This window comes from Drosophila novamexicana, unplaced genomic scaffold (assembly GCF_003285875.2).
Source record: "Drosophila novamexicana strain 15010-1031.04,08,12 unplaced genomic scaffold, DnovRS2.1 tig00000485-arrow-pilon, whole genome shotgun sequence".
Lineage (NCBI taxonomy): Eukaryota > Metazoa > Arthropoda > Insecta > Diptera > Drosophilidae > Drosophila > Drosophila novamexicana.
In genome coordinates this window covers 4,361,311-4,387,192 of record NW_020824808.1, presented here as the reverse complement: position 1 = coordinate 4,387,192, position 25,882 = coordinate 4,361,311, and the positions used below count along the sequence as shown (strand labels likewise).

Genomic DNA, 25,882 nt, shown 5'->3' with positions numbered 1-25,882 from the left:
TAAGCTTACAAGTTGGTTTATTTACCTGGATAATATTTGACATGAGGACTTGCAGTGTTACGTGGTAAACAAAAAATGTACTGTGCAGCATTTATTGTGACAGCACCAAAAAAGCTTTTTAAGCAAGAAACACATAAGGATTAACAGCTCAATATTATGAACCGCCTGATCAACTTCACGTCAAATTCAACCTTGGCCCCTTGGAAATTTAACTAGCCTATAAGCCTCAAGGGTAGCTTTATCATTTCAATACCCTTTCCAGAATCCTTGTGAACTTAAATTTACACATATTTCAGTTCTCAGAGCTCTTGAAGTGCATATGTACATATTTTTAACCGACATATTATTAAGATGTAGTTTTATTTCATGCGCAAAACAGATCTCGCAGTAATATCTTAAATCAAATGGCAGCATTGAAATCAAAGCTAATGTAAACTATAAACTATAAAAGTTATGTACATATACAACTACTACGATTAGTACTGGCGAAAGATAAGTAATCCATTATGTATCTACGTGTATCGTATTGAATACAAAAATTTCTTAAAGAAATTTTCAAATTTGCAAATAAAAACAGAAAAACACAGTTGAGCATTAGAATATTGATGTGTTTACAACCTATTAAAGAAACTATGCGATAGCTTAAAGAAGTAAAAACAAACTATTTTGAATTAAGCCTAAGAGTTAATACTAAATAATACTAAATTTCGAATGTTCAAAACCGCGAGAAAAACAATACTGTTGAAATAAATATTTTTGGTAAGACTGAAGTGATCAAAATTGAAAAATCAAGAGCAAAAATTTGAATACAAATCTAAATATAAAGTTTTTATGAAAATTTAAATGATTAGCTAAGTGAACTTAACTAAATGTGTCCTAAAATTCATACTAAATGTCAGTAATTAATGAATTATCAAATATGCATTACTTGACGAAAATTCAACAAAAAGACAGATAAAAAAAAAATAATTTAAATAAATAGAATATAATCCCGCAAATCTCAATGTATAAAAGCTAAACGCGAAATAATAATAATTAATAACAGGAAAAGGCAAAAATATTAAATTCTAAACCTAAGCATAGCAAATGGAAGCAGGCCACAAAGAAAGATGCGTCAAAGGTTTATGCGAAAGAAAAAATTTAGTACTCTACAAACTATAAGTAAATAAAACTAATTACATATATATAAATATACTTGTGTAATTGCCAAGTAGTAGATGTGTGTGTGTGTTTTAGTTAATGTAAATTGACATTTATTTCTAGCTCTTAAATTAAACCATAATAAAGTGAATTCAATGTTCAAGGATTTAGATCGCTCTTGGATTATCATTTTTGATAACCGCTTTTATATAGTATATATGCCCAAATCGCTGTCCAATGTGCGTTATAGTTCTCACATTGCGTGTCTCACAGCCAACAGTTGTTTATGGAAGACTTCAAAGCATACGGTCTGCTCTGGCTAATCTTGGGCTACAGCTTGATTGGCAACCAATCCCATGGGTCAGACTGGGGACCAAATCTAAAGGTAAGGAAAGGTTGTTGTTGAGCCTTGTTGCTATAATCCATTAGAAACAAAAGTAACGATTAGTCAGATATTTTGCAAGCACTTTTTATATATAATTTCGGAACTTCAAAATCACCCAGCATTGAAAAAGTTTACTTTTACTTTTCCGAACCTTTCGATGATTCACGAATTGTTATAATTTGTATAAATTAAGTATTTGTTAGATATTTTTGCCAACAAACTTCAATATTTTTAAAAGAGTTAAGCAAATTTTGAAAAAAAGATACAAACACTTAATTCAGGGTATTAAAACTTCAGAGTAGCCAAAATGTATGCATATCTGAAGTAAGTTATGAGTCTAAGCTTAACTTATAATTTCTACTAACAAAAAGATAAACCTAGCTAAAATGTATAGTCACAACTTAAAAAAATGTAAAGCTTAATTTAATTTAATAGAATTGCATAGTGTGTTGATATTAAAATTTAAATTCAAACAAAAAATCGAGCCCGCTAATTAAATATTTTAAAATAAAAAGGTCATTTATTTTATTCGGCCTTCCATGCAGGTTAACAAAAAAAGATTTTTACAATTGTTTTCCAACATCTTTCGAAACACTCACATCGCATCCCACTGCTGGCTGCCATCCATATATAAACCAAGAGTTCGAGTTGAGATGCATGTAACATTCGTTGCCCGAATAAAAAACTCAACTACATTTTCGAATTATCCACATTAAATAGTACTAAATATATTCGAAACTCTGATAAATTCAAAATTAAAATAATTTATAATTTTTATATTTTATATATGTTTTTATTACTGAAATTAACCATTCAATGTCTCTTATCATTCCTATTACATATGTATATGTAGAATTATACATTTCACTTTATATGTGTGCATGTATGTAGTTAGTATATATGTCAGTAAGTATATATATATTCATTTGCATGAAGTATGTATATACTATATTTTGATATATGTATATATGTTTCTATGTATATGAAAATCGTGTTTTTTTTAAATTATTGTATGCACTTTAGACGAATTGAAGTTTGATTGTGGACACAAATTGAATTTTTGTTTTCTTTTTTGGGGGCTATGATTATATTATAGAATGCATTTTGTGCTCGTATATGTTTCCTTTTATTTTTCTGTTTTTATTTTTTTGCACGTCTTATAAAATTGATGTTATAAATGTCTCTCATAGCATCCAATTAAACGGTTCAATTGTTGCGGGGTTTGCGTAGTAAGCTTTGCTTAGTTGGGCTTAGAAATATTATAGATGTACGTTTGGGTAAGTGCCGTAAGATTTGTATAATGCCTTTTGGTTTCGTTTGAGCTTTGCCATCTATGTATCTCGTAACTCTACATAATATAATTACTTTTGTGGTTTCTACATACAATATGATTTGACATCTTATACGTACTATTCTATTGTGTTGTTTAGTTTTTGGGTTTTGACTTGTTTCGTTCTTTTTTGTGTGTGATTTTGTAGCTTTTTGGTGCCTAAGCAAATTACTGCGTGTTCTCTCAAGTTTCGTTATCTTTTCGATTTATTTTGATTAGTGTTTTTTTGTTATATTTCTCTTGTTTTTAAAGTTTGTTTATATGTATATAAAGATATAAGCGGTAAGCGTTTGCCTCACTGCGGACACATTTGGAAAATTTGTTATGTAAAGCACTGTTCAAGTAGTTTCTTGGGGGTTTCCTAAATGTGTTCGGTATTCAGAACTCAGTTTGTGGTAAATATTAAATAAACATATGCTTAAAATGTAAGCTACAATATAAATACATATTAAACAAATACCAAATGTATTCATGGTGGGCAGAGTCATAATAAACAATTTTCTTCAGGTAATATATAATTTTACAGTGCTAAATAAAAATTCAAGCTCAATAAGAAATTATTTTAGTATATAATTAAAAAATTTAGCCCAACATTTAAGTAAAGATTTTTATACAGCAACAAATTGAAGTTTTTATACGTATGTGTACCTGTTTTAATTTTCATTATAAGTATATGTGTATCATGTTTTTTAAATTAATTATCTTACATTTACCCGCGTTGTTACATACTAAACATTTTCTAATACATTTAATTTACTTAAGTTTTCTTGTTTCTTTTTGTAATTTACTTTTACTTCATCTTTTGTTATTTCCAAATGTTGTGTTTTCTTATGCCACAAAAGAAATATATTGAGCATAATCAAAATAAATATTTAAAAATCTTTAATTCATTTTAATTAGTTCAAAATAAATATTGGTTATGCACGCAGTATAAAAATGAAAATAAAAATTAGAATATATTTAACTTGGTTTGCCCGATGTTGTTGTTGTTGTTTTTGTGGTTGAATAGGCGGCGCCAGCGCCGGGTCGCTGCCCCAAAATTTGATAAAATTGAAGAGTTTTACTCATTTAGCTTGTGCCATTCGGCAATTTGGCGACGTGGCGAATTGCAAACCTCGTTCCAATGGTTCAAAGCGGTACTACTTGAATTGGGTCCACCCAGCTCTAAGCGTCCAATAACCTAGGTGCACATAAGAGGGTGAGAGCTTTGCTTGTTTGCCTATTTAAAGTATAATATGGGCTCTTACCTCATTCTTAGTCACGCGATCCCAGTCGAGTAGCATTAGCTCCAATGAGACACCTTCCAAGGTGGCGCCAGTGCCCTAAAAAGTATGCACAAATAGTAAAATGAAGAGACGCATAAAAGTCTTTTAGTTCAACTCACCTCTGCAGCGGGTATATCAAAAGCAAAGCTCTCATTGAAGACAGGACTCAGCGTGCGCTTCTTGACATGAGTCTTCTTCTTGGCTATGCGCTGCCCATTGTACAGCAAATAGATCTTGACATAGGGATCAGCGAGGCCGGTGACGTCCATACGGGGCAAATTGCGCGCTTTTAACAAAACGACGGTCAAGCGTCCAGCTGCCGGCTGCCAGCAGAGCGAGATGAGCAGCTCGCCACGTCCTTGGGCGCGTATCTTCAGGCTGCGTGGCTGTATCTCCTTGCTAATCGAGAGCGCCTCCTTCGATATATCACCAATCTCAATGGAAGACAATGGGCAGACAACCTCGCCAATAACATCATCTCGCGAATAACGATCAAAGCTGAGTATAACAAAATGTAGGCTCATGTTTTGCAGATCATTCATATTCAAGCCATAAAAGGTAAAGTCCTCATCGTAAACAGGATTCCTGGTGTTGCGCACCACGCGAGTCTTCACCTTGTGCTGTTTGTCCGGCAGCAGTTGGAGCTTTACATACGGATCGGTTGCGGCCTGGGTGCGTCCATTCATGCCAGTGGGTATATCCCCAGTGCCACCAGCACCACCCTTGCTAGGCAGCCCGCGGCAGCGTATGATGGATACCATGAGTGCATTCCGTTCAGCCAAGTAGCGCAGCTTGAAGTAAATGGTGCCCAGCTTGCCATATTGATCGCATACGGTCAGCTCCTTGCCATTGGACAGCGTCTCGTCCAGTGTGATGGTCACATTACCATTGGCAATGGTCTCCACTGGCGAATGGTGTTGATTGTGGTGCTTGGCATTGTCAACAACGTGGAGCTTGTTGGAATTTTGCGGCTGCTGCTGTGCAAGCTGCGACTGTGCCACCTCATCCTCCTCGGTATATTTCATGTTTGGCGGCGCTGTCGGGGATGTCGACTGATCCTGCATGGGTGAGAGCAAGCCCATCTGCTTGCCACCAGTGGGCGATGGTGATTTCTTCAGATAGTGCGGCGGCTGGCCGCTTGGCGAACGAACTGCGGTCGGACGTCTTGTCGGTTGAAAAGGGAATGACGCATCGTGTTGGTTTTGCTTCTTATTGCGTATGCGCATCTGCTTGGCACAGATGCAGGCCACCGTCGAGAGTACTGCGGCCGCAGTGAGGCCCAATATGGCGGGCACAACTGCAGCAGATAAAAAATAATAATTAGAAATTAAAAAGTATTTTAGTAGAGGTAACCTTGGTGGGAAAAAATTAATTGCTCTCATATTTATATTGGTTGTATTTAGATAAGTGCTGAAGACTAAGCTATACATAAGCCAAATCACTCAGATGCTTCTTCCTTGATAAACTAATACAATTTATTATTATTAGCATTATTAACTATATAGCTTCATATTTTCCAACTCTCTCCATAAAAATGCCGACTCTGATACAAATAATTAATAAAAATTTAATAGGCTGAAACTTACTTACACAAAAACAACAGACCAAAAATCGAGAGAGTAAGCTTCGAATAGCACCTGAACGACAAGTCTTTTTTTTTTATGTAGAAGCAGACAAACAGACGAATTGACTTGAATAATTGTCCTTATCTAATATATATATATATATACATATCTCATATAAAGGGTCTGGCATGCCATGCTTAATGAGTTACCTCTTTCGTAACAATTTAATAATACCCCAAGATATTTTATTACTTGTTTCCCGTTTAACAAAGAAAACTTCTGATGGCTAAACTTCTGCTGCAACTTTCTAACATTTAGACAATGCTAATTATGGCCATTAGTTTTGGCCACAATATGTTACTCACTTGTGTCCATCATGCTGACATCTGGCATATACTCGTCAGCCATTTTAAGTGCCTTGTGGCTTGAGCCGCCCTGCGCTTGTCTTAGCTGCTTTGAAGTTTCGCGTAGCTGTACGGAAGAACAATTAGTCAGAATGAGTACTTCAGGTGAAAATAAAAGTTAAAATAAAGGAACATGAAAAGAACATTTTTGCCCGGGCTCCTCACATCGATTTTACCACATATCTATGCCAAGCTTTTCTTTCTTTTTTGCCAGCTGCTGCTGGGGTTTTTACGTTTCGCACACTCTTGTTGTTATTTTCATTACTTGAGACACTCACATACGCACACACACTCACACAATTGGGAAACCTGTACATGCATATTTGTGTGGCTAATTCGCATGATTCATCCACCCACCCCCGCTAAAGCACAGTTCGCATTAGTTCTTGGGTTTTTTTTTTTCAAGTTCAATAAAAATGGTTCACCACGCTTTTCCTCCAAATTTACTAAACTTACGTATTTTTGCTTTATTTTTGTTCACTCAATCTTTTAAATGTGCTTTAAAAGCTTTTTTAACACTTGTTTTAAAATGTATACCAAATTTTCTCTGCTGCAGCTGTATTTAATTGGTTTCCTTTTAGCATTTTTAAAACTTTTTTTAAACGTTTCTTTTAGTTAATCCTATTATATTCTTACTTTTTTACCTGCTTACTTTCTTCCTTGTTATTTTGCTAATATTTTTCAGAATTTATCCGCTCAGAGTGTACAACGCAGTTCCACAGCCGTTGTACTTTATTTTGCCTTTCAAGTGTCTTAAGCCAACGCGTTGTCCAGCTGCAAATCGTTAATTCTGCGCATGCGCACTGAACGCAGTCGATACTTTTACGTGTGGGCTGCTCAGCGAGTGATTTGGCACTCGTTACGTTTTATCTGGCAGGCCAGTTAGCGGTGGTTGAAGAATCCTGTGACGTATTTTGAGAATATTACAGTTGCTGGGTATGATTCGCTATATTCGAGCTATACAGCACTGGCTGCATTTGGAAAGCTTTACCAACACTTTTGCATGAGTCACCCAAATAAGGAGTTGGGGTGTATTGCGTATGCTTGCTTATGCAGCGTCTTAAACTCTATTTTATATTTTTTTTAAAGATCAAAGAGCAACATCTGCTTTTAATCTCAGTAGAAATGAAAAGATTTCAGTTACACTTCGCATTTGGAATCGAGTAGGAATATTGTTTATGGTGATAAAAAGTCAAGAAATATGCATAAAAATATATAAATCCATTTTAATAATAATAAATATTTGTTGCACCAGTAAGTCACACACAAGTAGCTTAACCTGACAATGAAATATAAAATATATATAAATAAAAACTGTCATTTAATAGTATATAATTGATATATAATTGATCGTTTTATTTTAAAGTATATATTTGCTGACTCTTGTAACTTGAATATTTGCATCTTTATAAATACTCATTTCAATAGTTAGAATATATATTTATATTGAATAATATGCACTTTAGCCAGCAAGCAATTGGCGAACGACAAGCGAGCTTTAAGCTGCACAACGTGAGCGCAGCTGGAACCAGTTGCTCCCGAACCAACTGAAAAACGAACCAGCCAACAGCTCAAGCTTCGTATTGGCGTTTTTGGGGGGAGTTTAAAAAGAGCGGCGCTTGCCGGCCAAACATTGAGTCGACGACGGTCTGCGATTGCGCGCAGTTCAAAACGAGTTGCTCAAATCTTAGCCAGACCTAAACTGCAAGCAGACTTGTGAGCTGCCCGTTCAAGCCAAAGAAGGCAAAACAAAGTACTGTGCGTGTGTTACTGTGCTACTGTGTGTGCTAACGAATAAAAAAGAAAAAATCACCAAAATTTAAGTTGAAAAACATTAAAAAAAGTTTTTGTCAAATTATTGTGCACGTCTTCGGTGGGTTGTGCAATTTGCCAAAAAGGCATTACCGGGAGCGGCACAATAAGAAAATAAAAGCCAAAAGAGCTAATAATTTTTTTGCGCCAAACCGAAAAGGAAACTGGCCAACAACTGGACGCGGGCATAGAAAACTGTGAGTAAATTTTATTTCTGTGATTGACCACAGTTTTGGCATTTGAGGAAGCGTCGCTTCCCGAAACGGAACTTGGCAACGAAGTTGATTTAAATTTAGTGTTTGCACCTTTGCAGTTACATTCTAAAAAGTGCTTTTATTACGTTTCATATTGACACAATTAACGAGAATTAGTGTATGTGTTGTGTGTGTGTGTGTCTCACGATTTTTTAAACATGCTTCTAATTTTAGTTTGCACATTGTACAGGTTTTTCTTTTTTATACCTAAGTGACCCATGTGCTCGCTAATCGGTTCGATTTTTCTGCTCTGTGGCAACAACAAAAAAATACCGTATCATACTCGAATTAAGGTGTTGCGTTATAGCAGTTCATAAAACGTTCGTTACAGTAATAGGAAATTAGCCCGGCTATTTTTTTTCTTGCCAACGGAAGCGTTCGGCTTTGTAAAAGACTTCAGAGCACTTTATTTAGTGTGTGTAAAAGATCTGCAATCGATTTGAATGCATGTGAATATCCGTTTTTAAGTGCATTTTACCTACAACTGGCAAGGGTACGCTAGATGAGTGTGCTCGACTTGGTAATACCCTATAAACTAAAAGACATTAGATAAATATTTTCAACTAGCAGATACCCTCTACATATTTTATAAATGAACATATCACAGTACAGTTTAATTTTAAGCTTCAACCTAAAATGTGAAAATAAATTCGATTATGGTTTAAGCTTGTCTAAGAACTATATGAAATCTGTGAGGAGCTTCAACAAGCTACACTTCAGTATCAAATCATGCCAAAAAATGTCGCATATTAATTCAAATTTTTGCTCATCGATAACATAAAAATAAAAGGCGTTATTGGCGATTTATTTTGATTTAAATAAATGCAATAAATTGGAAATAAAATGAACAATTTCCTTAAAAAAAATTTACAAATTTATGACTTTATGACTTTACCTGAACTCATTAAACAAAAGTTCGAATGCGCACTTATTTTTCTGCTTACTGCATATCAAACTTATGATATTATGAAGAGCGCACGATCTTAAGGTGGGATGCTTAAAGAGGGAGCAGCGCGTGAAGCGATGATCAATCACATTTTGGTATTGAGGCCAAACAGTGGTTAAAAAACAATTGGCAATCGGTGTGCTTGCTCATTATCTAGGGTATCTCTAACATGTGCCGACTGCGGGCATTGAAATGAAATGTTCAGCTTCATATTGAATTGGCGAGTGCTTTGACCGCCAGACACCCACGCCGATGCCCGCTTTCTTTTGTGGCGTCTTGACAGATTTGGCTTGTAGTTAAACCGAAAACTTTGAAAACGTATTTGCCAACACACACTCACACAGCCACAAGCAAACACACGAGTCACAGTTGGAATTGTAGTTGGAGTCATGTTGAAATGTCAGCTAAAGATACAATTTGTATCTCCCTATGTTTTTTTGGGAGCGTGCTGAACGGCTACCTCCCATTGTTGTTGCTGTTACTATTTTTATAGGAATTTTGTTGCCTATTGTTGCTACTCTTGAACGGCAATGATTGACTTTTTGCTGCTATCTGTTTGTTTATCTGGCTTTGTGTTGTCTCCCTTTTTTTTTGTTTTGGCTTGCACTCACTCATTCATTCATTCATCTGCGATCTGTGTGCCTTTTACTTGGCTCCTTGTGCTGCTGTTGTAGTTGTTTCCATTTGCCTTTTGCCATTTAAACGATCTACGGTTTGGACTCCATTTGTTTACAATTCGTTATGGCAGATTTTTATTTTCAGCTTAGAAGTGGCACACTTTTTAAGCCAGAGACGGTGACACTAACAAAATAAACCCTAACTGGGTCACATGAGACGAACAATTGGTTGTAGACTTGGCTTGACTTGGTGTTGGCATTTAAGAATGCTTCAAAATGCTGATTAGCATATCATTTTATGCATATTTACTTTTTAGAAAGTCGAAAGGCTTAAGTCAAAGGCTTAAGTTGCTAGTTCGTTATTTATTGTTCATTATTTATTGAATTTTATTTAGCGTTATATACATATATATATATATATATATATATATATATATGTATCACCTGACTAGGTGCATAGGGCGTATGACAATTTAGAAATTATGGCTGTTTTAAATTTTAATTAAAAATTTATTTTATACCAATATTTGTAAAGCCCAATATTTTTCATTTAAGGTTGTGATGAATTATTCCCTATTTTCGCCTTATAAATAAATCAAATTAATTAATACATGGTATATATGTACATTTTGTAATTATATTGCAATTTTGATCTTAAATAATTTATTTATTAATTTAAATACGAAGAGTATCCCAGAGTCAATAGGCTCCAATGCAACATGTTCGCTTGTTTAAGTGGTTTTAAGAACAATTAAGTTCCTGTGTTTCAACTTTAAAAATATCATAACAAATTATAATCGCATGCGCTTGAGCATATTGATGCGAATATTATCAAAGCTGGTTATCAGCTTAAGCTGAGTGTTCAGCAAACATGCTTTTAACATCTAGCTGTCTGTCCGGCCGGTTAAACGATAGAAAAAATGGTATCTTAGCGACAAGCGTGAGAAATTTGTATAAAACATCAATTACAGCAGCAGCAGCAACAACAACAGCTCTGTTAACAAATTCACCCATTTAGCAAAGAAACTAAAAGTGTTGTTAGTGTCGGGAATTTGGCAGAAATCATGGTGCCACATTCAAGCCGGAGTCAAGCTCCAACATAGTTGACAGGCAGCTCCTGAGCGCTGTTGATGGGCTGCCCACTTTTGCATCCGCCTGGAGGCCAACACAGCAACACATTTCATTTTCCGCTGTTGCTGCTGCTGCTGCAGTTGTTGCTGCCCGTTTTTTACCTTATTCAGCATGTAACCAGTGATCAATCAAAGGCGCAAAGCTCATCTCAGCGTAGCCTCAAATGATGTGCCAGCAATTGCAGAATTTCACTTTAAACTTAATTGTGGTCACAACGCTGTTGTTGTTGCAGCTCATTGTTGTTGCTAGTTGTTGGCAGTGCCAACGTAATTGGCAAGCATCAGCCCTGCGGCCGTGCGCTGGGCAACCAAGGGTATTGCATGGCGTTGCAGTTGCAACAGGCCAAAAAGAAAAAAAAAACAAAAACAAAACAAAAAACAGAAGAAAACTGCAACTGAACATTTTCGGGAAAATGCAAATGCAGCGAAATGTTGCAAATATTCAATCATGTAGTTCGTGCAACATACAACAAATTTAAATAAAGTGTATAAACGCAAAATTCACGTTTCGAGCTGGTATTTTTAGTGGAAGCAAATTTTAACTATTGTTTGTGGTATTTCCGTTTTTACGAAAAACGATTCGTGCTATGTAAATTATGGGTCTGAATTAACTGGAAATAATTTAAAATTAACAATTGTACAATTCTGCTGTGTTCTATGCCCCTTCAATGGCTTTTCTTAGTTTTAATTGTTTTATTTGAGATTTTTATCGCTATTTAAGCATGCCTGTAATGATTACAAAACAATTGTAGCACAATGTTCCTACTTATATCATAATAAAAAGCCCGATAACTGTCAACTGCTAAATGCAAAAATAAATAAATAAATACTAATACATGTAATATCTATAAATATATGTGAAAATGTTTAATATATACAAATTTGTAACACCCCAAAAATAACAAAAATTTTTTTCACGAGTTAGAAAAATTAAAAAAATAAAATAAAAATATGTCAACATGTTGCATGGGAAAAGAATTCATACTTTCTTACGTAATCTGTAAATGCTTTTTACAAATGTAAAACTTATCAACACTTGTGTTAAAAAAAAAACCCAAGTTCCAGTAAAGCAAAGCGCATTCAAGACAAAATCAACAATTACGTGATGGGCATGACAACAAGAAAATAACATAAACAATTGTCAAATTCTCACATAAAAATATTCGCACATTGTTGAAAGCGCGTTGACAATGCGCAAAACAAAAGAAACAAAAATAAAATACAAAAATACGAATCACTTGGCTGCAGTTTGGCAGTAGTTGAAGTTGTTTTTGTTGTTGTATTTCCATGGCCAGTCTGGGCGCAAGACGAATGAAAGTGAAAATAGGAAGTTAAGCCATGCGACCGGCACCGGCATCCGAGCTGCGAGAGAGTCAAAGACACACAGCCACAGTCAGAGATGCAAGGTATGAGATGCATTCGCCAAATTTAGCCAAACATTGCGCGGCCGCTTCCTTCGAATTGCGAATGCAATTGCTGCCGCTGCTGCTTGTTGCTGTTGTTGTTAATGTTGTTAGCCGCCACACTGTTTGGTTTCTTGGCCAATTTCTAATGGCCAACCGCCGGCATTGCAGCCGCATAATAGCTGCAGAGCAGTTCAGTTATCAATACCGCGGCAGCATATATGCAATGTTTGCATTGCATTAAATTGTTGCTGCCACGCCGCGCCGCGCAGATGTTGCCACTAATTTATAGATCCGCTTTAAGCGGCTGCACAGCAGCAACATGCCGTGGCTTATTTGGGTATTATGATAGCTTTTTGTTTTCCATTTTATCTCTCAATTTCTTTTTTATGATACACTTTATTTGCATCTATTGTAAATTATGCGCACATTTGGCCAGCTTGTCATTTTGACAAGTCCGAACGTGAAAACCTTATGACCCGTTTTTTTCTCTCGCTGTTTTATTCATTTATTTAGCTATTTTTTGCTGTGCCCCTGTTAACGGTTGTTTTCAATTTGCCAAACCAGTTTCAAATTATAGCGCGGCACCAATTTAAATCACATTGGTGAAATTAATTACTACAAAGTGCCACACAATGTGCAGAGCATTAAATTGGTTATGGCTGTTAGTTACTGATTAGACGCGTTGATAATGATTATTTATATTTTCTTCCAGCAAGCATAGTGTCAACTATAACAACAATAATTTGTTATAAGCTGGTAAGATGCAGTAAGATCTAAAAACCCTGAGATACCAGCCACATTTCCTGGGCAGAGCTCCCTGTCTATAAGCCTTGAACAGCATTACGCAAGCCATACACAAAATCGCACGCTTTAATCTGAGGCCTTTGTCATGGCACGCATAAATTCCGTTAGTTTATTATTATTATTCTAATAAATGCATATTTCCCACATTAATAAGCACCAAAAATGAAAATCTCCCAAATATTCAGTCAGCCAGTAGGGGGCACACAACATATGCCAGATTGCAGTCGTGTCTTTATTTAATAACTATCTTGTTCACACCAACGCAACAAGTCAATGAGCACGAGTCCAACACGCTGAACTGACTCACTGACTCACTGACTGATTGACTGACGGACTGACGGACTGACAGCAGCTGAAAGAAACCTTCAAAAGCAACAGCAATGCAGACAATGCCAACCCTATCAATGAAGATATCATGCAAACGCATAGCACGAATACAATGTGAGTGCTCGTAGCAACCGCAACAACAACAACAATTGATATGTGGCACTAGTGTAATTGACAGGCTCATCGCTTCAGTGCACAAGACGTTTGACGCCAGACGATATATAGATATATACCATATATACAAAAGCTAATTATGAAGTGGCACCCCTCAGATAGCATGTCAATTGTTAAGGCAGCCAAAGGAAGTGCCAAGCATAAAGATTTAAATCTTTTATCATTGCAAAACTACTTAATGACTAACAAGCTGAAAGCTATGTTAGCTCTCTTGAAAGAAAATATCGCAATTATTTACATAATTATTTTTGTATCAATCATAATATGTCAGAAGCTTGTTACATTATTTAATAATACAATTAATTTAAAATTTTTATTAAAGCTTGTTCTCAGCTTTACACAAATCTCTAGCTAGGCTGCTGGCAGAAATAAATTATGAATATTTATGTATTTAAAATATATTTCTTACATCAAAATTGGTACTGATAAATTAGTATTATAAATGAAGATTTTTGTATTCCTTTTCTGTAGCCATACAATTTTATCGATTATGTATGGCTGGTACTCAAAAGCTTAGTAAAAAAGTATAACTCACTCCTAGCTTGCTTTTCCAACACATTTTTATATTAACCAAGTCATTGGAGCCAAAAGTTGATTGGAACAACTTTTAAGTATTTATTTATTTTTGTTTTGCTTTTATGGACACAACTGTGCACGATTTCTGCACGCATTTTCTGTGCTCTGAAGTTCGCCTGGTTATTTTTTAGGCAGTTGTTGCTGATTGGCGTTTTTCGTTTTGTTGATTTGCTTGTTTTTTTTTTCTTTTGCTTGATGGAAAAACTCGTTGCGAGGTCAACTGCCTCTCATTTTGATTTTTCACGCTCGCGTGCGTGCTGCGTACGCTTTGCATTACTTTCGAGGCATCCTTCAACTTTGCCGTTACCAACGTGAGTTGGAAACTGTAACTGAGACACGAACTGAGGCCAAAATCCGAATACAAATGGTAACTGAAAAAAAAAAAATAGTGTTTCAAATGTCAAATGTGCGCACCATCATTGTCCCAAGTCGATCTGGCGATCTCGAATTGTAGCAATTGCTTGCACTTCTCGACTCTGTTCGGTTTTTTTTTTATTTTCGGTTTTTGATTCTGTTGTTTAACTTTCTGTTTTTGGTTTTGCGCTTACAAATTGCAATTTGACTGCTGTATCCAAATCAACCGAGTTGCTCAGTCTAATTGAGGTCAAAAACGTTGTAGACATCTCCAAAACCTTAAAACAAAAATAAACAAAATTGTATAGCCACTTTTGATGCTGATTTCGGGCGGGCGGCGCTGTAATTGTTTACCGAAATTGTGTGAAAAAATGTGCAGCTAGCAAATTGAGATATTTCGGGTATGCAACTAATCGATTGGCCATTTACGCCATTAAAAGAGTTAGACGATTAAAAACAAATTTTCATACAGAGTTTTAAGCGAGATGCCCAGGGACGCGCAGGTCCTAATAATGGCATATATTCCTCAAATATTATTCCTCTTTCGCTATAAATATAATGTTTTTCGATATTTATTTTTCTACTCAGAAACGGCATACTAAGCATTAAAAACTCATTTAAAATATATTTTGCTATTATATAGAAACAAAATATATTGAATCTAGGTCCAACCCCTTATGTTCAACTCAAGCAGCAAAGATCACTTTCAACTTCACCCAGTAGCTCAGAGGCCAGCACCAAAAATGCAATTGGATTAGCAAATGGCATAATTATTACTCAATGATTGTGGGCTACAGCGAGTACTCGTGTTGTTTAACAATTGCTTCTGTTTTAGGCACAGGCGCCATGAACTCAACTTGCAACGTTTTGAAATTTTTGGAAAAGAGTCAAAAGCAGATATAAGATAAAAGATAGCCAGCACTTCAGCTACATTGGGCTAAGGTCATGTGAAACTATGCAAACAACAAAGCCAAGCCAACGGGCCAAGCTCTTTTGGACCGCTGATGATGAGCTATGACTTCTGTCGGTCTACTGCCTATGTTGGCCTTTTGTTATTACCAATGCTGCCGGCAACTTGCCTAAAGGTATCAAAAATTTGTTTCGTTTCTGTTTTGTTTTATGGACATTTCGCGTGCACAGGCGACGCCTCTTTAGCGACGCCAGCCAAACTACTGTTGGGCTCTTGGATCTTTGCAATGGATGCCAGTTGCAAGGCCAAATCTAATTGTAAAATGTATAAGATGTGTATTTAATTCCTATTGATAATTAACATTAATTTGCCAAAACTAAAAATATTTTATTTTATAGCCAGTCAAGTTCGTTGCCTAAGTCTTTTGATACATTATGCCTGTTAAGTTTGTTGCCTAAGTCTTTTGTTTTTTTAATGCTATTTCCAGAGATTTCATACAACATGTCCACAAGCACATCAGCCTGTGATTGTTTGGTGGGCGTGCCCACCGGCCCAACACTCGCCTCCACATGCGGCGGTAGCGCATTTATGCTGTTCATGGGTCTACTAGAGGTGTTCATACGTTCCCAATGCGATCTGGAGGATCCCTGCGGACGCGCCAGCTCAAGGGTAGGTCATATTTCTACCTAAAATAACAGCAAATCTCGAGCTTAATGATGTATCCATGCAGTTTCGCTCGGAGCCAGACTATGAGTACGATTTCATTGTCATTGGCGGCGGTTCAGCGGGCTCTGTGGTTGCGTCGCGTCTCTCCGAGGTGCCGCAGTGGAAAGTGCTACTCATTGAAGCCGGTAAGTGGTAAACCATTGATTTTGACAGTTGTTTACCTGCCAGACCCGCCAATGTTGTCGCTGTGGCCGTGCAACATGTTGCGGTATATGTATGTATACATGTTGCCAGCTGGGTAAGCTCTGGGCAATTAGACGCGCATTATGTGGCATTTGTTTAGAAGTAATTGAAGCTTAACCGCAACAGCCACACACCAAACCGAATAGAGAAGACAAAGGTAACAACATTAATGAAACTTAAGCAACAGTTAACAATAGCAACAACATGCAACACTAACAACAATGTGGCAAAGAAGCAACCGCAACTGCCTTGAGCATTATGTAAAATAAACGAGCTGTCCCCCTCCATCCCGACTTGCAGCTCTTACATTCAGTTTTACCCTGCCGGTAATTTGCGCCTATGCAAATAACTATATATATACATTGTTTATGGGCTTATATGCCACTTGGTCTTGGAGTTCACCTACAAAGTTGTTTATTGAACGCTGCAATGCTTTTTAATTAAAACTGCAATTAAAAATTGACAATTGTTTTTGTATCAATTTACAAATGCGTTTATGAATTAATTAAGATGCGCGTATTTAACACATGTATGCGCGTGGGTGGAGCGATATTTTCGCTCGTTTTTCAATGAAGGGCATTCACTTAGCCCAAAGCAACTTGACGACTATTTAAACATGACTCGCGTGCTTTAATAAAAGCAATTAACGCTTTATTACATTTACCTTATTTAATACAAACATGTTAGGTTCATCAGAGCAAGATCAAGGTATATGGTAAACCTGATTTATTGGCTCAAATTTATTTGCAAAAACTCTTAGCGTGAATGCGCAAAAAAATGTCAAAGACTTGGTGTCTTTCATTGTGAGACAAGCTATAAAATACACTTTACTCTTTTTTTTATGAATAGAACAAAAGAGATTAAGCGCTCTTTATGAAAACCACCAACAGTTAAAAAGCTATAAAGTTTTACATATTAACATTTTTACAAACCTAATTTATTGGCTCATATTAACTGGCAAAATCTCTGCGTGGATTCGCCAGAAAATGCCAAAGACTTGGTATCGTTTATTGTGAGACAAGTTTTAAATTACATTAAACTCATTTAATTTTAATGAAGAGAACAAGAGAGATTAAGCGCTCTTAGTGGAAACCACAAGCAGTTAAGAAGCTAAAAAGCTTTACATTTTAACGGACATATAAATATATATTCTGTACTTAGCTCAACAAATTTGGTTCAAAGCCTTTAATTAACTTGTATATCCATTCGAAATAAAAGCTGTACACATACGTGCCAAGCATTAAAATTTGGTGTGCCATAAATCAAAAGAAGTTTGTTCTTTTATTTTTTGCAAGCTTACCGGACTCCAGTCGGTACCAGGCAGCAAGAAGTTTGGGTCAAAGACCGATAAGGATGCTGATTTTGCACCTATTAACTCAGCTCAATTGCAGGTAGCAACATGGCAACAAAGTTTCAAAGTTTGGCCGAATGATTTTAACCTTGAACATGTCCATTAACATAAGCCTATAGGCAGGCGTACTTTGGCACTGCTAGAGTTGATTTTGGGGTTAGTGTCGCTGGTAGCCCTTTTAATTAATTATTACCGTGCAACAATTATTATGCCTTGTCACTAATTATAATAATTGCACAACTGAAATTAAGCAAAAAATATAAAATATATAAATATAGATAGAAAGATAATTGTCACTGCGATGGTGCTAATGATCTAACAATGCCTAGAGTACAATTACCAGTGGCTATTATTGTGATTGCTTAGTTGGCCATACCGTATTACCATGAGTGCTTGTTAAGTGCTCGTTTTGGCTAAGTTGGTTCCACTTGGTTGCACGCATAGTTTTTATAATCACCGGGTTGACACTTTTTTGATTTCCAATTCTGACAATAGACGTTTGTTTTCTTGGTTCATTATTCATTTTCAATGTCAACCATCTGCACAAGTTGTGCATCATCAAGCGGATGTATTTTTGTAGAGGTCAAATAAGTAGCTTTGGTTTTTATACGCAAATTAATATAATATTTAAACTAGCACAATTTTTTTTTTATATTTCACGCTTAGTACAAGTTTGTGTTCCAAGAGTTTTATTTACGCGTAAATAAATTTGCATATGTGTTAAATAATACCAACATCTTATACAATATATATAAAGTTATATTTAATAAAAAATCTTAGCGCATGACATGCAAGTTTGTGTTCTGTCTTTTGATTTCTTACGTGTTGCGTGCCAGGCATAATGTGTGTATTTTGTTTATGAGTCTCAAAGTAATATATATTAATTAAAACACTTAAAAGGTATTTCACCCTGTTATATATTTTGTATGTTTTTTTTTTGTTCTTTTGTTAGCAAAAACATTTTTTCCCATCTAATTATTTATGTTAACGCTATTAATTTGTCATACGCAATTGAAAATTGCATAATATAACGAGAATTTATATGCACGTTTATTTATAAGTTTTATTTCATTTTAAGCAATGAATAAATTCACTCAACTCTTTTGTGCTAATTGCTTTTTTTGGTGATCACGACGTAAACACTAAACAACAACAACTGCGAGTTTTCAATTGTGAAAGAATCTTGTTTTATTTTATTTGCAACTTATAAGCATGCTAAATAAATTTATTTGAGTTTTTGTAGAACAAGTTATTAGTCGAAATACATTTTTGTTGAACTGGTCGCAATTTGTTGCAATTGCAGCTTGTTTGTTTTGGCTTCAGTTCAACTGACAAAATGACAAGCTAAATTATTATTCGGACAGCTTGCGGTGAATTTTTAGCTCCCACGGTTTAAATAGCAATCAAATACCCTTTTATTTAAATTGATTTAATTAATTGATGATCACCGAATTGCTCAAATGTCGTGGGCCCATGCACAACGGAAATTCTAGAAGACTGATTCAAAATTAAAAAAAAAAAAAGGAATACAACAAGAAATTAACAATCCGCTTTAGGAAATGTCGACAAGCTTTAAAATAGCATTTCGAATTTTTGTGAATTGATTTCTAATCAGCATAATTTGTTCTGATTGCTACGAACATGTTAGTCACAAAAATGAGTTCCAGCGAAAATAACAAAAACAATGAATTGATTTGCTGTTGCGGGAGATGCACACCCACTGTTAGGTCCGGCCTTTCTACCGTTAACAATCTTGGGCGTGTGAATATTTTTGTAAAGCATAATAGTGTCCCTTACCTTATGAGCTTTGTACCATGCTAAAGCCAGCAATTGTTAAAGGTCTACGCAAAAATCAGTTGGGATTAATACATATTTCAATGTGCATATTCATTGCTGCTATGCGGATCTCTGAAGAGCAAACATTCTCAGTGATATTGTTTTATTGAGTTTACACTTAAGCTAGTAGCTAAGTGTACAAAATGTTTACAATTTGAATAATAGTTACGGCAGCACTTTGCCTGTGTGCTTTTGTTGCAATTCCGCAATGAGGATGCCAAACTAGTTTAGGATGCAATTAAATGAAGCTAAATACCCTTAATTTTTTGTTTCTTCGTAGGTGGTGATGAACCCGTGGGCGCTCAAATACCCTCCATGTTCCTAAACTTCATTGGCAGCGACATTGACTACCGTTATAACACAGAACCAGAGCCCATGGCTTGCTTGTCCTCGATGGAGCAGCGCTGCTATTGGCCGCGTGGCAAGGTCTTAGGTGGCACGTCGGTAATGAATGGCATGATGTACATACGCGGCAATCGTGAGGACTATGATAACTGGGCGGCACAGGGCAATCCCGGCTGGTCGTACAACGACGTGTTGCCGTTCTTTAAGAAATCCGAAGATAATCTCGAGCTAGATGCGGTTGGCACTGAATACCATGCTAAGGGCGGCCTTTTGCCTGTGGGCAAGTTCCCCTACAATCCGCCACTGTCCTATGCCATACTCAAGGCTGGCGAGGAGATGGGCTACTCGGTGCAAGACCTTAACGGGCAGAACTCCACGGGTTTCATGATCGCCCAAATGACCGCACGTAATGGCATTCGTTATAGTTCAGCAAGAGCGTTCCTACGACCCGCACGCATGCGCAACAATTTGCATATTTTGCTGAACACAACCGTCACGAAGGTGCTGATTCATCCGCACACGAAGAACGTGCTGGGTGTGGAGGTCAGCGACCAGTTTGGCAGCATGCGCAAGATTATGGCCAAGAAGGAGGTGATTCTCAGCGCGGGTGCCGTCAATTCCCCACAAATACTTCTGCTCAGCGGCGTGGGGCCCAAGGAGGAGCTGAAACAGGTGAATGTGCGACCCGTGCACAATTTGCCAGGCGTCGGCAAGAATCTACAGAATCACGTGGCCTTCTTTACCAATTTCTTTATCGATGATGCGGACACAGCGCCGCTTAACTGGGCCACCGCCATGGAGTATTTACTTTTCCGAGATGGCTTGATGTCAGGCACGGGCATTTCTGATGTTACCGCCAAGGTTTCCTCGCGCTATGCCGATCGACCAGATCTGCCTGATCTGCAGCTGTACTTTGGCGGCTATTTGGCCAGCTGCGCACGCACAGGTCAAGTGGGTGAACTGCTCTCAAACAACTCACGCTCCATACAAATCTTTCCGGCTGTGCTGAATCCCAGATCCCGCGGTTATATTCAGCTACGATCCGCCGATCCCCTGGATCCGCCTCGCATCTTTGCCAACTACCTGACCGATGATCATGATGTGAAAGCCCTGGTAGATGGCATTAAGTTTGCCATAAGGCTATCGCAGAGCTCGCCTCTCAAGCAGTACGGCATGCGCCTGGACAAGACAGTCGTAAAGGGTTGCGAATCGCACACGTTTGGCAGCGATGCGTACTGGGAGTGTGCAGTGCGTCAGAACACCGGACCGGAGAATCATCAGGCGGGTAGCTGCAAAATGGGTCCGCAGCAGGATCCCATGGCCGTTGTCAATCACGAGCTGAGAGTACATGGCATACGTGGATTGCGTGTGATGGACACGAGCATTATGCCCAAGGTAACAGCGGGTAATACACACGCGCCGGCGGTGATGATCGCGGAGAAGGGCGCCTATTTATTGAAACGGGCCTGGGGAGCCAAGGTCTGACGTGTGGATGCAACGTGGACGCTGCATAGAGTAATTTAATGAAAATTCCATCAAGAATTACTGCAAAATTAAGCGAAATTAATTATAAGGCAACAACACAAACTATTCTACATATTATCCTACAATTATGTACTTGTAAATTGAAACCCTTTGGCTATACTAATTCAACTATATCTATACGTAATCCTCACTCTAAGCACAGACCTCGTTGCGCGATCTATACTAAAGTTCCAGACACTCATTAAGTTAACTTTACGCTATTTTAACCAATTTTTGTAAACGGTTTTCATAAAAAACATTAAAAAAAAAAATAGAAAAAAGCACCCATTGAATTTTGTAGATTTCGTTTAACATTCATTTATTTAAATATTATTAGTTTTGTATTATATGAATGAGAATATTGCTGTCGCATGTATTTATTGTTCGATTAAACTGCAACTATTTAGTTAAACGTTTTTTAATTCAAATCGATCTATAGTTTACTCAGTTTGATTCGTTCTATAAAAGCTAAACGGTTCTCTAGATTGTTAAACAGTTAAGTCTTGGGCTATAGTAAAGATGTCACGGCTCCATTTGCTTCGAATTCTGTTAATGTTCGGCTTATTTTTAATTGAGTTGCGCGCTCAGGATCTACAACCGGAACCGGATAGTCCGGAAGTGCAGCGCGCATTTCATGCGCATTTCCTTGAGGTTAGGACGGCCTGTGCCAAGGAGTTCTTACTACCATATGGTAAGTGAATTAAGGAGAAGAATCGAGTATAAACATAAATAATGTAGCGTACCGTAAAATCGCACTTTGAATTGAACTTCATTCATAATATAGCCCGAAAAGAACTATTTATTTTAATTTATTAACATACAAGTTGCACTCACTAATAATGAAAAGTTAACCAAAATTGGCCAACCTATTTATTTGTATTATAAATTGTAAATTTATTCAGAGGACTGTTCTATTATAGGTTGTTCAACCAAAACCAAACGTTTATAACTATTGTGTCAAAGTTATTATAATATTAGCCAATTTGTTATCACGCCATTTCCGTTAATATTATTCACCTAATGAAACTGTATATTGCGTGTAGTGTAAAAGTCACTGGAACAATTTGTTTAGCTAATTGACTCTCGATATTTCATATAAAATGGGTTTCGAACTCGTAACCTCCATTAAAGTCGGTTTACCGTTGCGAAAATGTTTATAAAAATTCAAATTTCTGTTGCTCTGTTGACCGTGCTGGGCATGAGTCACGGGCTTATTAGTGCTTTCAGCGATCGCGCCCGGGACAATGGCGATATATTTATAATAAATTACGATAGCTTCGATGGCGATGTGGATGACATATCGACCACAACTCAAGCGCCTAGAGAAGCGGGTTATATTGATTTTGACGAGATTATGCATGTCTGTAATGCTAGTTTTGTTACGCCCATGTGTGAGTCCTGTGAGGACAAATTAAATATTTCTATGCTTCTATACATTTTATCATTCCAGCGAATGTGCTGCAGTTCAATACCACGGGCAAGCTATTCGATGAAAAGGATATGACCAGCATGGTATGTGACTGACTCCAAAACTGAAGAAATACTTTTCATTGAATATGTTCTAGTGCTACTTTCGCTGCTTCTTCGAAAAAGCTGGCTTAATAGAAAACTTCAAGCTGAATCCGGATGTGGTGCGCAAATATATGTGGCCAGCAACGGGTGATTCCATAGAGTTTTGTGAATCCCAGGGCAGTGAGTAGAGCAATTAGCAAAATTATGCAATACATACAATACATTAACTCTTAATTTATAATTATTGCAGTGGATGAACAAAATGCTTGTGTTAGGTCCTATGCAATTGCACAGTGTGCTATGATGCGTGCTTTAACAGATGCCAGGAACACACCCATGGTCTAAATTCCAAAAATCACTTGGAAACACATATATGCAAATATTATTGTGTATATAAATTACAAATAGTTTATAGTATATATTAAAAATAAAAGCACGTTCCCGCACAGAGCATGAACCATATTGTGGATCGTTCATCAAGACTTTTGCTTAACCGCCTGTTTTTCTAGAGGGCTGGCACTGCCGCAAACTGTATTACTGTAGTTCAATAAGCGACTTAGCCTCTTGCCAATAGGTTTGGGATATTGATTGGTTTTCATCAGGAACTCCTTTGACTGGTGCTCCACGGCGCCATTATCGAGCTGGTATTTGCATAGTGCATGCAACGGTCGCACCAGCACTTGGCGCAGCTCAGGCTGCGATTCCAGCACTGCCAGACACTGCGCCGCCGTTTCCAGTGTACTTAAGCATCCCTCAGTGGGTTGTGTACGTATAATGTAATCGCTAATGCCCACCGCAATTAGTTTGATTTGGCGCAAGCGATGCAGTGCCGGACTGCTGGCATAGATAGCCTTCGCTTGTGGCCAAGTGCCGTCAATGAGCACGAGAGTATACGGTCCCGCGCTTCGATCGATCTGCTCCAATGGCACTGAATCTTTACTAGGATACAGGAGTAGCGTCTGTGGCGAATCAAGCACACGCTGCAGCTCAGCTGGGTGGCGAGCATTGGGAAATCGCTTGCCCTTGTAGACCACACATTTTCCAGGTTTTAGCCCCAGCTGCAGCATAAGAGCTGTGCGCAGCGAACGCTTCTCCTCAGCGGGATGTTGCAGTATCACAATTTGCGAGGCCACCGCAAGGGGCGGCTGAGGTAATGCGGAGCACCAGCAGACAACTACGGGTCGTCTGTGAAAGGCTTTGCATTAAAGTGGGTTTGTTTATGTTTTATTGACTTACTTGCATTGCTCGCATTTATCGCGCCTGTCAGGCGGATCGGCGCTGATGCCAATGAGATCCTGCCAAGCGTCTTCCGTGGTTATCATCATTAATTAAAAAAGAAAAGCGTTTGAAATTGCTTCAAAAAATATAGTTCACGTTAGTTGATTATATTACACCAGGTGGCAACACCACATCGGCATGCGGCATGTGTTGCAGTTAACAGCCCTGTCTTTGCCAACAGCTGTGCAGCACGACATTAGTTAGTTGTTGTTGTTTAGGTAGTTTCTTAAGCTCGAGGTTTGTGCGTCTTGTAAATAATTAATAAGAGAAAGTAAAATGCACAGCATTGGATGGACGCTGATTGTAAAACGTGGCTGCTTTTGCAGCAAAGAAAAGCTTAACATCAATGGCTCCCGCTACACAATACGCGAACGCCTGGCACAAGGGTAAAATAAAACCACAAATAAAAAGCCCCGTTACAGACAGTTTTGAAAAGTTGTTGACTGTTAGATACCCTGTAGCAGCAACAAATCTGTACTAAACTTATTAGTTAGTTCTTGATAACTTCAAGAGGTCATACTTATCAGTTGCAGTTGCGCTAGATCTCTAGCCCATTTCGTTGTCCCCTCCCAAAGGGTACAATTATTCCTGTTACATAGCTACTGCTATCTAATCTCAATGTTTACACTACTATCTGCTGCAGGGGCTTCAGTTTGATTGACCTTGCGGTGAATGCGGCAACGCGGCGCAGCTATGCGATAAAGCGTATAACTTGCCACAGCATCGAGGATCAGAATATCGCCCTGCGTGAAATCGAGAATTGTCGTAAAATCGATTCGGAGCATGTCATACGCGTCGTTGACTACGAGCTGCAAGGCCAGGCGGACATTGTGATAAACACGACGAGCACCTTGTTCATTGTGTTGCCCTACTACAAGCATGGCTCGCTGTCGGATCACTTGCAGCTGCGCGCACGGAAACAGGATCATATGCCCGAGGCACAGATATTGCAAATCTTTTTGGGCGTTTGCGAAGGTCTCCGGGCCATACATGAGGCAAAGCCAGTGCCGCTGGCGCACCGTGATTTGAAAACTGCCAACATATGCTTATCAGACTCTTTTGAGCCCATCATTGTGGACCTCGGCTCCATGACAGAAGCGCGCCTGCAAATTTGCGGTCAATCAGATGCGCAACGGCTGCAAGACGAGGCTGAGGAGCGCAGCTCAATTGTTTATCGAGCACCCGAGCTTTTTACCGTGAAAACGTATTGCACCATCGACGAACGCACGGATATTTGGGTAAGTTACTGATTATACATTTTTTAGCACTTGCTTACTGTTTCTTTTCTCCAGAGTCTCGGCTGCGTGCTGTATGCCATGTGCTACTTTAACAGCCCATTCGATCCCATCTATGAGCGTGGCGATAGCGTTGCCTTGGCCGTGCTCAGCGGCAATGTAAACATTCCTGAGGATTCCATTTATACAGAGGTAACTCAATCAGTATACGTTACGTAAACGTTACTTCAATACTTTTTATTTCGCAGGACATGCATGAACTGATTAAGTACATGCTGCGCATCGATCCAATGGAGCGACCATTTATCTACAGCGTCATCGAGCAGACGCACGATCTTATACAGAAATTAGAAGGACGCGTGTAGCCGCATTCCAATTATACGCCTCAATCCGACTCAATCATAGTACACCGCTATATATAACTGTTTTTTGACTATCATTTGTTGTAATATATAAATGTGCACGTATTTTGTGAAACTAGCGCTTAACCTGA

At 37.8% G+C, this 25,882-nt stretch overlaps 5 protein-coding genes across 9 annotated transcripts; 3 read left to right on the top strand and 2 right to left on the bottom strand.

Moving 5' to 3' along the window:
• Nucleotides 1–3,791: 3,791 nt before the first annotated feature.
• On the bottom strand, nucleotides 3,792–9,869 carry LOC115761755 (synaptotagmin-4). 3 transcript variants are annotated; one of them, XM_030703660.1, is made up of 5 exons: nucleotides 9,713–9,869; nucleotides 6,051–6,156; nucleotides 4,240–5,417; nucleotides 4,103–4,177; nucleotides 3,792–4,035 (listed from the first exon to the last, which is right to left on the bottom strand). In XM_030703660.1, the coding sequence occupies exons 2-5, from the start codon at nucleotides 6,091–6,093 to the stop codon at nucleotides 3,916–3,918; spliced, it is 1,416 nt and encodes a 471-aa protein (XP_030559520.1). In that variant the 5' UTR covers nucleotides 6,094–6,156; nucleotides 9,713–9,869; the 3' UTR covers nucleotides 3,792–3,915. The 3 variants fall into 3 exon arrangements, with proteins under 3 accessions (XP_030559520.1, XP_030559518.1, XP_030559519.1); XM_030703658.1 differs by lacking the exon at nucleotides 9,713–9,869 and adding an exon at nucleotides 6,734–7,023; XM_030703659.1 differs by lacking the exon at nucleotides 9,713–9,869 and adding an exon at nucleotides 6,742–7,023.
• Nucleotides 7,727–21,636, top strand: LOC115761754 (glucose dehydrogenase [FAD, quinone]). Of its 2 annotated transcripts, none has more exons than XM_030703656.1 (4): nucleotides 7,727–8,098; nucleotides 15,887–16,068; nucleotides 16,130–16,250; nucleotides 19,776–21,325. In XM_030703656.1, exons 2-4 carry the CDS (start codon nucleotides 15,901–15,903, stop codon nucleotides 21,323–21,325), a joined length of 1,839 nt encoding a protein of 612 aa, XP_030559516.1. In that variant the 5' UTR covers nucleotides 7,727–8,098; nucleotides 15,887–15,900. The 2 variants fall into 2 exon arrangements, with proteins under 2 accessions (XP_030559516.1, XP_030559515.1); XM_030703655.1 differs by having other exon boundaries at nucleotides 7,728–8,098; nucleotides 19,776–21,636.
• A 176-nt stretch (nucleotides 21,637–21,812) lies between these two features.
• LOC115761759 (general odorant-binding protein 84a) lies at nucleotides 21,813–23,301 on the top strand. 2 transcript variants are annotated; one of them, XM_030703665.1, is made up of 4 exons: nucleotides 21,813–22,055; nucleotides 22,815–22,876; nucleotides 22,930–23,056; nucleotides 23,127–23,292. In XM_030703665.1, the coding sequence occupies exons 1-4, from the start codon at nucleotides 21,884–21,886 to the stop codon at nucleotides 23,219–23,221; spliced, it is 456 nt and encodes a 151-aa protein (XP_030559525.1). In that variant the 5' UTR covers nucleotides 21,813–21,883; the 3' UTR covers nucleotides 23,222–23,292. The 2 variants fall into 2 exon arrangements, with proteins under 2 accessions (XP_030559525.1, XP_030559524.1); XM_030703664.1 differs by lacking the exon at nucleotides 21,813–22,055 and adding an exon at nucleotides 22,500–22,755 and having other exon boundaries at nucleotides 23,127–23,301.
• Nucleotides 23,302–23,329: 28 nt separating this feature from the next.
• LOC115761758 (DTW domain-containing protein 2) lies at nucleotides 23,330–24,287 on the bottom strand. Its single transcript, XM_030703663.1, has 2 exons — nucleotides 24,113–24,287; nucleotides 23,330–24,061 (listed from the first exon to the last, which is right to left on the bottom strand). The coding sequence occupies exons 1-2, from the start codon at nucleotides 24,199–24,201 to the stop codon at nucleotides 23,353–23,355; spliced, it is 798 nt and encodes a 265-aa protein (XP_030559523.1). The 5' UTR covers nucleotides 24,202–24,287; the 3' UTR covers nucleotides 23,330–23,352.
• A 68-nt stretch (nucleotides 24,288–24,355) lies between these two features.
• Nucleotides 24,356–25,771, top strand: LOC115761756 (serine/threonine-protein kinase 16). Its single transcript, XM_030703661.1, has 4 exons — nucleotides 24,356–24,540; nucleotides 24,798–25,392; nucleotides 25,447–25,581; nucleotides 25,638–25,771. Exons 1-4 carry the CDS (start codon nucleotides 24,431–24,433, stop codon nucleotides 25,752–25,754), a joined length of 957 nt encoding a protein of 318 aa, XP_030559521.1. The 5' UTR covers nucleotides 24,356–24,430; the 3' UTR covers nucleotides 25,755–25,771.
• The last annotated feature ends 111 nt before the right edge of the window (nucleotides 25,772–25,882 follow it).